The following is a 13,848-nucleotide window of genomic DNA, read 5'->3' as shown; positions in this document are numbered from 1 at the left end:
GCGCTTGTACACATACTTAAAGTGTTTTTACACTGTCAGGAGCAGGTTCAGTAACTTCAACGACGACATATTTAGTCTGCCAAAGTCATGCTCATAACCAGCATGATAGCAATTACTTCTCAACATCTTTTGTTTACAAGCTTGACCTATTTCCCCTTTCATCAGTGTCTAAAACACTCACAAAAAAATTAATAGCAGCTTGAAAGCACAACAGTACCTTTCCAAACATAATTTAGTTACATGTTAAATTAATTCATTTTTTTTCTGCTGCACAGATTAATAGCTCAAATGTGGTCTTTTGACAGTGAATTAAGTAGCATGCTGTAGTGCTAGCAGGCTAACTATTAGCTAAATTACTCAGACAAACTATTATTTCAATTATGTTGATTGATTACAATTACTTTGTTCTCCCTCTCTCCCTCCCCCCTCTCCCTCTCTCTCTCTATCTATCTATTGAAGAGGAATAAAATTATTTGTCCTCTTTACGTGTTCCAAAAATATGAAGACAGATTTAATGTAAGAAAAAACACCTTTGCAAAAATGATTTAATAAAAAACAGAGATCTCTGGACATCGTGACAGACTCCAAACATCACGTAACAGGTGGAATTTCAGAGTGCCGAATGTGCCTCTTCCGCGGGGAAGATGGCTTCTTATAGTTAAACAGACCGCCTCTCTTTCATTTGTAGACAAAACATACTCTCTGGGAACTTTTCCGTGAGCGATGGCGCAAACAGAGTCAGGGGTGTGTGTGTTCGAAGCAGATTCTGTTCTCAAGGACTAAATGTGTTTTCGCACAGAACACTGAGAAGGAATTTTTTTAGACCAAACAATATGTTCCAGCTTAAGGTCAAATTATACTGAGTTCAACACTACCTCACATCTACAAAACATTTTGACATGGTTAATATAAAGAATTAAAATGTTAATAATGTATAACAATGGTTAATATATGAAATAAAGAATTTAAATGTTAATAATATCTAACACTATGTATCTAGAAGGCTAGCAAGCTAGCTAGCAATAAGTAAATTATAATTGCTAGCTAGCTGGCAAATTAGAAAGTTTGTCTATCTATCTATCTATCTATCTATCTATCTATCTATCTATCTATCTATCTATCTATCTATCTATCTATCTATCTATCTATCTATCCATCCATCCATCCATCCATCCATCTATGCGAAGTGATAGTGAGGTATAGACAAACATAAAAATTAAATGCTCTTCGATTAGTATGGTTCAATTTAATCAAAACTTTTTAGTACACATTACTCATAAAAGCATGCAAAGTTACACCAACTTAAAAAGTTATTAGTAGTTTTCATAAAACTTTGAGTATTGTGTACTTAACTCATTCACTGCCATTGACGGCTATAGACGTCAAAAATTAATTTGAACTATTTCTATTAGTTTCACATTTTTTTCCACTTTTGTTAACAAGAGAATGAAAACCTAGGAAAAAAATTATTGTACAATTAGAACAGATATACATTTTTTGATTAATTTTGAGTTTAAATAAATAGGTAAATTTGAATTTAAATTAAACAAAAAAGAAAATATTATTAAGAAATTAGAGGTGTCAGACGATTATTTTTTTTAATTGTAATTAATCTCATGACTAATCACGTTTTATATCTGTTCTAAATGTACAATAATTTTTTTCCTAGGTTTTCATTCTCTTGTTAACAAAAGTGGAAAAAAATGTGAAACTAATAGAAATAGTTCAAATGAATTTTTGACGTCTATAGCCGTCAATGGCAGTGAATGATCTATTTGATTATTTTGAACGTTCACAGTGTACCAAATGCTAGCAAAGTAGCTAGTAAAAGATTGGATTTCCAGTGATAAGTGGAACAAGTGGAACGGATTGGGTTGGATAAATAATATGATGATATGATTTTTTTCCCCATTTACACTTACATTCTGGCCACCTATTGAATGTGTTAAAAAAAAAACAGGCCTAGTGACACTACTGCTGGCCAAAAGCACACTAAAACGCAAGCTCGTATTGGTTGTTAAAGGGTTAAGCACAGAGCTTGTGTATTTTTGCCACCCCTGCTGGTTGTGCACTGGAGACATTCCTGGTGCCTGCTCCAACATGTGGGCGACCCTCGCAGCTTCATGTCAGCTGTGCGCTCCCCCGCTGAGAAGCCGCCGCTCGGCTGGGAAGTTTCTCTGAAGTGAGTCAACGCGAAAAGAGGGGACGACGCCACCCAGTCAGCCGGTCACAGCAGCCACCGGAATCGGATCTCATAAGCTCGGACTTCACCCGGCGGCTTTTACGCATCCAGGGATGTTTTGTGTCCGTTTGACGCGTCATCCGTTTCCTCTTTGGAATTAACGTAAGGAAATGAAGGTGACCGTGTGTTTCGGACGGACCCGGGTGGTTGTCCCGTGCGGGGACGGGAATATGAGAGTGACCAGCCTCGTCGAACAAGCGGCCATGAGGTATAAAAGAGCCATCGCGAAGGTAAGAACACAACACAAGCGGGTGCAACGTCCGCCACTCCAGCCGCAACATGGCGCTTTTTCTCGGGTAAATAAAGAGTCACGGGGCGGTGGTAGGAGGTTTATAGTTGCTTCCCAGAGTGAGACACGCAGACAATGTGGACCCCAGATGCTCTGTTGGTGACCCGAACGCCTTGAAACTAGCTTGTGGACAATAATTCGATGCTGTTGACACTGTTGAAACGAAGAGATGAGTGTAATGTACAAAAAATGCGCGCGACATTCAGCGTCCTGATGTTGCAGGTGTGTGTCATGAGTCTGTTTACAAACTTAATGAGAGTGTTCCCAAACTTTACGAGTATGTCCGCAAACACACTTGAATGCAAAAAAGACAACATTACTGTCTCACGATTCGATTCCAATTTTTGACTTGATTGACAATGATTTATGCTTCAATTTATAGATATGCAAATAATTGTCGCGATCTACTCCAGTCTGATTCGCTAATGCTAATTAGCGTGCTACTCGCGGCTTTTTTATCAGTCAACAGAACGACTATTCATACAAAACGCTTCAGGAATGTATACAGAGAAGCATCTTAACATTAATGATCGACATATGCTCTTCCTACACTGCAAAAACCCCAAACTTTTATTAGAATAACTTAAACATGACTTTTTGCTTCTATGTGGCTACAACTTAACAGTGTATCAGAACCACACTGCCCCTAAGTGGCCAAATCGTGTATAACATAAACAGTGCTCCCAATAAAGACACACACAAACAAGGGCAAGACATTATAAAATAATTTAAATAGAATGGATTTGGTGACATTTAAAATCGATTCTGAATCAATTTTTTTAATTTTCTAATTAGCATCTGTCAAAATCAACTTTACACTTACAAGGCAATTGAATGTAACATAAGATTGAATACAGATATATTGGATAACAACATGCTATAAATGTACAGTATGATTTTCGTTACATGTATGTGGCACAATAATCAAGAGGTGGTAAAAGTACTCACATTCTGTACTTAAAAGGGAAAGTCAACCAAAGAGTCTAGTAAATACTGTATTCTGATTAATATTGTATTTGTGGAACATGAATTAATCATCAAAATCCACCTGTTTTTATCCATGTCGGGGGGGGGGCGGCCATTTTGCCACTCGCTGTCGACTGAATATGACATCACAGTTGCTCAGGACTTAGGGAACGTAACGTAGCTCAGCTTGTGAACGTCACATGACCAAACTCAGAAAACAGGTGAGCCGTGATTAGCTGTTACCCGAGCCCCGAGCAACTGTGATGTCATTTCCATTTGACAGCAGGTGGCAAAATGGCCGACACCGGAGATGGCTAAAAAAAATTGCGGATTTTGCTGCTTGAATCATATCCCACAAATACAATATTAATCAGAACGATGTTTGTAGACCAGTGGGGGCGCAGAGAATACAATATTGTATTACTACTATGATTAAGCTCTGCTAACGTTGCTAAAATAACTACTGAAAAAAAAATACACCGTCGTTTTATGTGATTTTTCAATGAGAAAGATGAATGGAAAATCTACTTATGTACAGTAAGAAAACATTTGTAATTGGTACACAACATACATACAAAACACCCAATATTAACTCATTCACTGCCATTGACGTCCAAAATTCTTTTGAACTATTTCTATTAGTTTGACTTTTTTCCATCCATCCATCCATCCATTTTCTTGGCCGCTTTTCCTCACTAGGGTCGCGGGGGTGCTGGAGCCTATCCCAGCTGGCTTCGGGCAGTAGGCGGGGTACACCCTGAACTGGTTGCCAGCCAATCGCAGGGCACACAGAGACGAACAACCACACTCACATTCACACCTAGGGACAATTTGGAGTGTTCAATTAACCTGCCATGCATGTTTTTTGGAATGTGGGAGGAAACCGGAGTACCCGGTGAAAACCCACGCAAGCACGGGGAGAACATGCAAACTCCACCCAGGAAGGCCGAAGCCCGGACTCGATCTCACGTCCTCTGCACTGGGAGGCGGACGTGCTAACCAGTCAGCCACCGTGCTGCCCTTGACTTTTTTCCCACTTTTGTTAATAACAGTATGAAAATCCCCCCCTCAAAAAATGCATTTAGAACAGATAACAAATTTGTGATTAATCATGAGTTAATTATTGAAGTCATGTGATTAATTATAATAAAAAAATTGAATCGCCTTGAGATTTAAAAAAAGAAAAAAGATGATTAAAAATTAGGGGCGTCAGGCGATTAAATTTTTAAATTGTAATTAATCGCATGACTTCACTCGTTAACTCACGATTAATCACACATTTTGTATCTGTTCTAAATGTACGATAACATTTTTTTTAGTTTTTCACACTCTTGTTAACAAAAGGGGGAAAACAATGTTAAACCAATAGAAATAGTTCAAATGAATTTTCGACGTCTATAGCCGTCACTGGCAGTGAACGAGTTAACATTACCTTTGAATCGTGCAGGTGTACCTAATGTTGTGGGCACGGAGTGTAAAAACAAATCCCACTGAAGTGTACTCCCATTGCCCTCTTTTAAACCCTAAACACGTTTTTGGAGCATATTCAAGCGTCATGATGGAATGCAAGCCTCTGTGCCAAACGTGAATGGGTCCTGACACGGGGTTTCTTGCCGCCTTCTTTTCAAACCTGCGAAGTAAATGAATTAACAATTGGTAGTCGGTAGCTTGTAGTTTGAGGTCCTCACTGGCTTCTGATAACTTTGAAGAAACTGACTTAACTATCAAGATTATTTATACTCCTGTTTGTTATTCTTTGATTTTACAAAAGATGAATATTTTTTGCGGGCAGCACGGTGGCTGACTGGTTAGCACGTCCGCCTCCCAGTGCAGAGGACGTGAGATCGAGTCCGGGCTTCGGCCTTCCTGGGTGGAGTTTGCATGTTCTCCCCGTGCTTGCGTGGGTTTTCACCGGGTACTCCGGTTTCCTCCCACATTCCAAAAACATGCATGGCAGGTTAATTGAACACTCCAAATTGTCCCTAGGTGTGAATGTGAGTGTGGTTGTTCGTCTCTGTGTGCCCTGCGATTGGCTGGCAACCAGTTCAGGGTGTACCCCGCCTACTGCCCGAAGCCAGCTGGGATAGGCTCCAGCACCCCCGCGACCCTTGTGAGGAAAAAGCGGCCAAGAAAATGGATGGATGGATGGAATATTTTTTGCATTTAGCCGCCGAGACTAAACACTGCTGAAATACTCTCTGGATCAACATTCATTCTTAAAGAGAACTTCCGGTGATCACACATCCCCTTTAATAGTTTCCCGCGGCTCAGCAGAATGGAAGCGAGCGGCCCATCGATCCGTGCTGTGGTACTGTAAATGGAGACGCGTTGGCTCCGGAGAACATGGCCATCTGCAACAGGTCCGTTAAGCCCTTTGGGCCTCGGGAAGACATAATCGCTCGTATGGAGAGTCACTTGAGATTTGAAAATGTTCTCAGAGCTGACAAAGCATTAAACCATAATCCGTCTTAATGGTCGGTTTTGACTGACACTGTCATATATATATATATATATATATATATATATATATATATATATATATATATATATATATATATATTAGGGTGTGAATTGCCTAGTACCTGCCGATTTGATTCTGATTAATCCCAATACGAATCTATAAATTGATTATTGCGATTTTTTAAAAACTCTAATTTAGAAAATACTAATCAGTAAACTTGTACATTTACACTGTAAGATTTGTATGAAAATGTATTTATCTGAAAATTCAGGTTGCAGTCTGTTGTCATGTTTGAACAGCACTGGAATCAAATAAGGCTTAATGTTCCATTAATATAACATTCTTCCATGCTTAATGTGTAAATCCTAACCCTAAGTAAGACGTTTTGTTGAATATTCCCATAAAAAAATATTAATCCATTCGAGAATTGCGCGCTGTAATATCGCGATATATTGCCGAATCGTTTTTTTCCCCAACACCCCTAAAGTGTTAATTGATGAATCATTCACAAAAAATGATCGCATTAATCATGAATGAATTTTGACCATAGATTAGCCTTTAGCGTGACAGCGGATGGCTACGTTTAAGCTAGCACAGGTTGTGTTTGAGCAATAAACATAATTTCATGCATTAAAGCAAAGCATTTAATGAATGTTTGCGTATCACGTTTAGAATATTCGTTCATGTCAAACTAATGGGGGGGTGTCATTTTTTTTTACATTTGAAATTATGCAAGTAATTAACTGATTATAAAAAGAGGAGGATGAGCGTGCGCGGTGGATCAAAAAAATGTCAAAAGAATTAATACATAACCTTCATGTTGAGAAAAAAGGCTTTTTTACTAGGCAATTAATCATGATTAGGCGATTAATCGTGATTAGCCGATTAATCGTGATTTTATTTAATTTTATTTTTATTTTTTTCAAACAAGCTATTCTGTTGTTCCTTTTCTTCTGTCTGTGGCAAAGGGAAGCATGCGTGAACGGGCCACTCAAACGCCATTAACTTCAGAGCAAATCTGCTCGTCACTATGCGCAGTCATGAAGGGTGAGCGCGAAATTGCTTTGCGCGTCTCTTCAAGGCTGATGTTTTTCAGCACTTGGCCCATCAAGTACTTATTGAGGACTTAAGCAGGAGAAAAGATAAAGAGCTGCCATAAATCCCCACGCGGACATGATGGAGTTGACTGCGATTCACCATGTATCTTTATTTATTTATTTTTTACCTCGGTCAGACCAGACTTGCGTGTACGAAATCATCCGTTGTTATACTAGCAACACAGAATTTTATGCAAATTGCAATGACGTCCAAATAATCATAAACAGTTACCATACTCATTTTCTTGTGCACCATCATTTCCCGTGGCTCAGCAGAATGCCGGAGACGAGTCCATTGATCGGAGGCTGTGCTGCTGTAAATGTAGACTGTAACGCGGGTCATCGAAACCCTTTTTGGGTACCGTTTCACACACACGGCAGAAAAGACTGGCAAAAGTTTCCAGTTTAAATTTAGCAGTCGAACTGCACTGTATGAGAGATTTTCAGGAATAATTTGTTAGCTGTGTCATAAAGAGAGAGATCAACACAAAATAAATTAAAGCAAGCAGTCAAGACGCTTTCAATATAACAATTAAACAAAATAATTCAACAGCATGACCTTGTGCTATACAGTATATATATATTTTTTTCCAGTAATTGTGCTTTTATACATTTAAAAAAAATACAAATAGACTGAGATGATTCAATTTTATAATCCAGATTGTTCCACAAAATGATTGTTCTTTTTGTTTTGTTCAGTACTCGGGTTTGGAAAAAATATCTGTTCCTCTTAATTTGTACTCACTTTTTATTTATTTATTTGATTTGCATGTTAATTGGTCAAATTTCATGACGGGATTTATACATTATTTTGAGGCGGTTAAACTCCATCAATTTGTTGAATTTTTAAAGTTTTAAGTTGTATAAATATTGGATTAGTGTGGTCTCTGTATCCACATCCGAAAATTACACGAATAAAAAAAAAAAAGTGGGTTATGAATATTGTGCTATGTTACCGGTTCGGTCATTGTTTTCCAAAGTAAAAACAAATATTTGCAAATGTCTTATTTTGATTAAATTTAGAAGATAATCCGTCTTTTTAAAAATTTGTTAAGAAAGACTACACAAATCAGTGAACAATTACTGTTGATATGCTGAAATCAGAAGATTTTGACAATTTAAAATTAAATCTCCAAACGATTACTCGATTATTAAAATTAATTAATTAATTTGATAATCGATTACTTGTCGCTAACCGATTCATTTTGACAGCTCTAAAGATTATGTTTAAGTATGGTTGAGAAATGGCTTACAAAAAAAAAAGGAAAAAAAATCGGCATAATTTCAAAAATTCCTGTCCACTTTGATTTATGTATTCATTTATTTTTACAAAAACATGGTGGGCCGCCGGTAGGCGTCTCTACCACCAGGCTTAGCAAATTTTCTGGGGGGGGGGAAACCCAGATGAATATCGAAGACTAGGTTACTGCATTTTACAACCCTCCTTCCCTGATCCACAGGCTGTGTAGCGGGTTCCCCCACTCACTCGACTGGCCCAAAGATCAATGACACCACAAGCGAGGCCCTTATCAAACAGTGTCTTTGTTCAGGGTCAAGGTGAGGGCATTTCAGGGCCTCCCTTCCGCCTCGAATGCCACTCCTGTGTACACAAAACAGTTGCACACGTGCTGCGTAGGTGGTGGGGAGAGCACAGGCATGCGAAGACTTGCGCCAGCCAACGGTGCAACCGGCATCAGGGACTCTCAACTCAGGGTTGAGCTTGAGTGTTGCATGCAAAGCTGCAAGGATTTCTGGCAGCTCTTGCCAAGTGCGGCGGTCGGCAAGCCACGTGTAATAGTGCCAAATACCGATGCGATGCCAAGTCCTTGCATGACTGGTGTTTTCTGGCTACATATTGGACAAATATATCAGGATATCTGGGGTGTGCTTCTTATGTCGCTACTGATTTGAGTGAACTATTTTTTTTTGTAGTTGCGGAAGAGGATTAGGGCCAGTGAAGTGAAAAAAAATGGGTTGTCAGGATTCTTACTTTAATCACAGAATTCTAACTTTAAAGTTAGAATTCTCACTTTAATCTCAGAATTCTGACTTTATTCTCAGAATTCTGACTATAAACTCAGAATTCTGACTTTAAATTCAGAATTGTGACTCTAAAGTGAGAATTCTCACTTTTTAGCTCAGAATTCTGACTTTCAACTCAGAATTCTGACTTTATTCTCAGAATTCTCCCTTTTTAGCTCAGAATTCTGAATTTAAAGTCAGAATTCTGACTTTAAACTCAGAATTCTGAATTTAAAGTGAGAATTCTGAGTTTAAGGTCTGATATTAAAGTCAGAATACTCACTTTAAAGTCAGAATTCTGAGAACAAAGTCAGAATTCTCACTTTAAGCAAAGTGAGAATTCTGAGCTAAAATGTGAGAATTCTCACTTTGTTCTCAGAATTCTGACTTTAAAGTGAGTATTCTGACTTTAATATCAGAATTCTGACTTTATTCTCAGAATTCTGACCTTAAACTCAGAATTCTCACTTTAAATTCAGAATTCTGAGATTAGAATTGAAGTGATAATTCTCACTTTAAAGTGAAAATTTTCACTTTATTCTCAGAATTTGGACTTTATTCTCTTAATTTTGACTTTAAACTCCCAATTCTGACTTTATTCTCAGAATTCTGACTTTAAACTCAGAATTCTGACTTTAAACTCAGAATTCTCACTTTTTAGCTCAGAATTCTCACTTTCCTTAAAGTGAGAATTCTGACTTTGTTCTCAGAATTCTGACTTTAAAGTGAGTATTCTGACTTTAATATCAGAATTCTGACTTTATTCTCAGAATTCTGACCTTAAACTCAGAATTCTCACTTTAAATTCAGAATTCTGAGATTAGAATTGAAGTGATAATTCTCACTTTAAAGTGAACATTTTCACTTTATTCTCAGAATTCGGACTTTATTCTCTTAATTTTGACTGTAAACTCAGAATTCTGACTTCAAAGTGAGAATTCCCACTTTAATCTCAGAATTCTGGCTTTAAAGTGAGAATTCTGACTTTGTGACGTAGCGCTATGAATTGTGGGAGGGAAGTCAGAAAGTCAGAAATATGAGAATAAAGTCAGAATTATCACTTTAAAGTCAGAATTCTGAGATTAAAGTCAGAATTCTCACTTTAAAGTGTAAATTCTGAGAATAAAGTCAGAAGCCTGCCAACCCTTTTCCCCTCTTCACTGGCCCTAATGCATACAATCAAAATGCACACTGGCATTTATTTTTTACCCCATGCAAGAGTCTGAACGGTGACTCCATCCATTTGCTTTCAGATTGATCTAAGAACGTTTACACAGGAGACATAAAACAGGAGTTCCAGCGCCCTACAAGTGTGTGATTTCCTGTCTCAGCCAACTATTTACAAACTCAGTGGTTCAGACAATCCAGTTAATTATTAGCCAGTAGCATTACAATAGAACAGACGCTTGATGTTGAGTAAGTCGGTCAAATTGCTGGGGTTTTTCGTAAAGTTCTTTTTCACTATTTATTTGATGTCTGCATTTTTGGTTATCATTTTAATTACTGTTATTTTTGTCTGCGCATACTTCTTTGCTTGTAGCTATACTTAGCTTAAGTTGGGGGACAGAGGCGAAAAACACAGTACAGTAGGGGTGCATAAATACTTCAAGTCAAATTTTTCCTGGGACATTTTGACAAGGTGTTGATTAAAATGTCATTTGGGCAGATCATTTGTCTCAAATGCTGCTTAGGTGGACTTTTTTCCCCCCCTCACAACTTCTACTGTCTAAAGTCTATACTTAACCTGACACCATTTATCTTGACTTTCTTGCCTCAACTCATTTCACAAAAAGCAGCATGTGTTCAGTCCGTATAGCACAGCCGCATAAATGTTATTTAGCATTAGCATTAAGCTAGCAGACTGTTTTAACTTGGCTTCAGAGCTGACTTTTTGTTACTGTTTTTTATATATAATTTTCTGTGCTTTTTACTGTTTTGTTTTTTATTTTTTATTTTTATTGTAGTTGGCTTCTTTTGGTGTCTTTTTATTATTCAATTTGTGTTCAACACTTTGGTATAAATAAATATATATAAATAAAGCTGCAATGTTATAAATTAGGGGCGTCAAAATTAGTGCTTTAATTTTGAGTTAATTTAAAGTTAATTTAACACCACTAATTTTTTTTTAAACACGCGATTAATGACCGCCCCTTACTTGGAAAACATGTACTGGGGGAATTCCAGTCGCAATGCAGGAGACACGTCCATGTCAAAATGTAGCAGTAATAAATTTAATTATAATGCATATATTTGCGGAGACTGGGGTCAAGTTGTATTTTACAATTTTAAAAATGTGCAGAATTTCACAAGCTACTTCATGTTAAAGATTAGATAGCTCTTAATATGAAAAGAAAAATGCACTGAGCTGTCACCAGCGTCTTACAAATGCAATTATGCCATCTAGTGGCAGAAAAATGACCTAAACCCAAATCAATATCACACTCGTTTTTTACAGTACAGTAAATTTAACTAAATTTTATGAATTATTATGACATTTCTGTGACTAAAAGATGCAGCCATATTTCTATTGGTTTAACATTTTTCCCCCACTTTTACGTTAACAAGTTTGAAAACTTACAAAAAAACATTTTATTGTACATTTTATTTAGAACAGATTTAAAATTTGTGATTAATCGGGAGTTAACTATCGAAGTCACGCGAATAATCACGATTCAAATTTTTAATCGCCTGACACCCTTATATTAAATACATATGGTGGTAGTTTGACAGTAAACTTCAACTGGGAGTGGCAATACACAACTTGAACCCTCTTTTATGAAGAACTGTTCAACTATTACATTTGCAGATGCAACACTACTCACAGTCATATATTCTGTATCCTCTGCAAGGAATGACACATATTAGCGCCGTACTGACGAGATTAGAGAAGTTGAGATGTACTTTACATCCTTCTGTTTGTTATTCAGGCTTGTAACTAACAGTATAGGAGGGGTCATTGCATTTATTTCCATTTTATTTTGATGTTCCCCACATCTCTATCAGGGGACGTATCCTTCCTAAAGCTGGATGTAATCAAAGTGAGCAAGTTGTAGCAAAGGCCAGCTATGTGGTTTGTTTTGACACGACACGACATGTCAGGCCCTCCTGGGTGTGATCTAGCGTTTTGCCAGCAGCTGATTTCTGCGACAGTGATTGCAGTTGCAACAGAGTCCCAAGCGTTAGTTGTTTGTCAAACCATAAAAAGGCAGTTGTAAACGTTCACTATTTCCTTTGGGTAATAATACAGTACAAATGATTGAGAAACAAGTGCATCAAGAAATACTAAGCCCTAATATTGCTGTTGTTGTTGTACATAGTTTATTAATAGATTTTCTGCAGCATCAGTTCGCATGTTGGTCATGGGCTCATATTCACAGTTTCTGCAAATTGTGCTATTTATTTTCCATGTTAAACTTTTAGACAATGGTTGGAGAGTTGTAACAAACAAGATTCCATCAGTCTGGGAGCGCCTTGGAAGGCAAGGAGTAACTTAACTCTTCATTTTCCAAGGATTAACGTGAGCAAACAAAAGCTGCCTTTTCTTTCTTCAGTGCCCGGATTATGAATTTGTGTGCATGTTAACATTGCACACATGTGAAGGAAGGTTACCCTTGTATTAGAAACACCTCTCTGTATAGCATTGAGGCTGCCCAACCCGGCAAATCCAGGGACAAAAAGTAAAAACCCCGCCACAGTTTGGCTTTAGCCCCTTGTGCTAGCTAGCTAGCTCCCTAGCAGGCAAAACGAGCACCATGGGAGCTAGCTCGCTAACTAGCACCTGAAGCTAAAGCCAAACTGTGGCAGGGTGTTTACTTTCTGGAACTGGATTTCCCACCTCTGGCAACCGCAATAATAACCACATTGTATAAAATGATTGCTGACAATGGCAATGACAGTGACATACAAGAAACAGGCCAATATTAGATCCTTATGGCAGGACAACCAATACCATGAGCAAAAATATTGCGCTATAACGGTATTAAAATTACTGCTCTAAAATGGTGTTGTTAAAAAAAAAAAAAAGTAAATAAAAACAAAAATCTGTATGTAAAAATATGTACCATGTTAAGTTGAAATAAATATAAAAAATAAAATAAATAATAATGAGATAAATTAAACAAATGAAATGTTAATATTTTTTAATATTCTGTTTTATTTCTTCTTAGTAAGTTACAATATCTTATCACTGGTGAGTTAGTTTAAATAAATACAATAAAATAAAATACATATTAATAATAATAATAAAATAAACAAAATAAATAAAATGTTAATATTCTTTAATATTCAGTTTTATTTCTTCTTGGTAAGTTACAGTGTCTTATTCCTGGTGAGCTTTAAAAAAAAAAAAAAAAAAAAAAAAATATATATATATATATATATATATATATATATATGAAAATGGAATGTGCGTAATTTGCCCAGTGCCTGCTGTGGTATAGCTGTGTGTGAATCTCATTCCTGTAGATTGTGCATCTGGTACACATTAAGTGCCCACTATATACAATTTTGCACAAAAGAAAATTCCATAACCAATTCGGAGATGTTCTTAATTGTTGTTCTTAATATTTTGAACCGGGTTATTATTTTTATTATTAAAAAAAAATAAACTGGGTTATTCTTAAGGGCAATTAATTTCATTATTCATTGAGTAGTCAGGAGTGTTAATTATAATTCATCTGAAGTCCTTAAGTGACTTTTTCAGGCTGCTTCCCTTGGTACAGTTTTGCCTGATTATCTCAAAATGGCCTCTAGCATTTTAACTCATACTGCA

The 13,848-nt window shown here is 37.0% G+C and overlaps 1 protein-coding gene across 2 annotated transcripts in view; it reads left to right on the top strand.

Annotated features, from left to right (window-relative positions):
• The first annotated feature begins 2,089 nt into the window (after positions 1-2,089).
• Positions 2,090-13,848, top strand: part of LOC144040306 (partitioning defective 3 homolog) — a 284,979-nt gene continuing 273,220 nt past the window's right edge. For both annotated transcript variants that reach the window (XM_077554419.1, XM_077554418.1), the window contains exon 1: positions 2,090-2,472. In XM_077554419.1, the coding sequence (XP_077410545.1) occupies positions 2,353-2,472 (120 nt within the window). In that variant the 5' untranslated portion in view covers positions 2,090-2,352. The remainder of the gene's footprint in view (positions 2,473-13,848) is intronic.

This window comes from Vanacampus margaritifer, chromosome 20, assembly GCF_051991255.1.
Source record: "Vanacampus margaritifer isolate UIUO_Vmar chromosome 20, RoL_Vmar_1.0, whole genome shotgun sequence".
NCBI lineage: Eukaryota > Metazoa > Chordata > Actinopteri > Syngnathiformes > Syngnathidae > Vanacampus > Vanacampus margaritifer.
The sequence above is the reverse complement of the archived record's forward strand: the minus strand, read 5'-3'. Positions and strand labels throughout refer to the sequence as shown.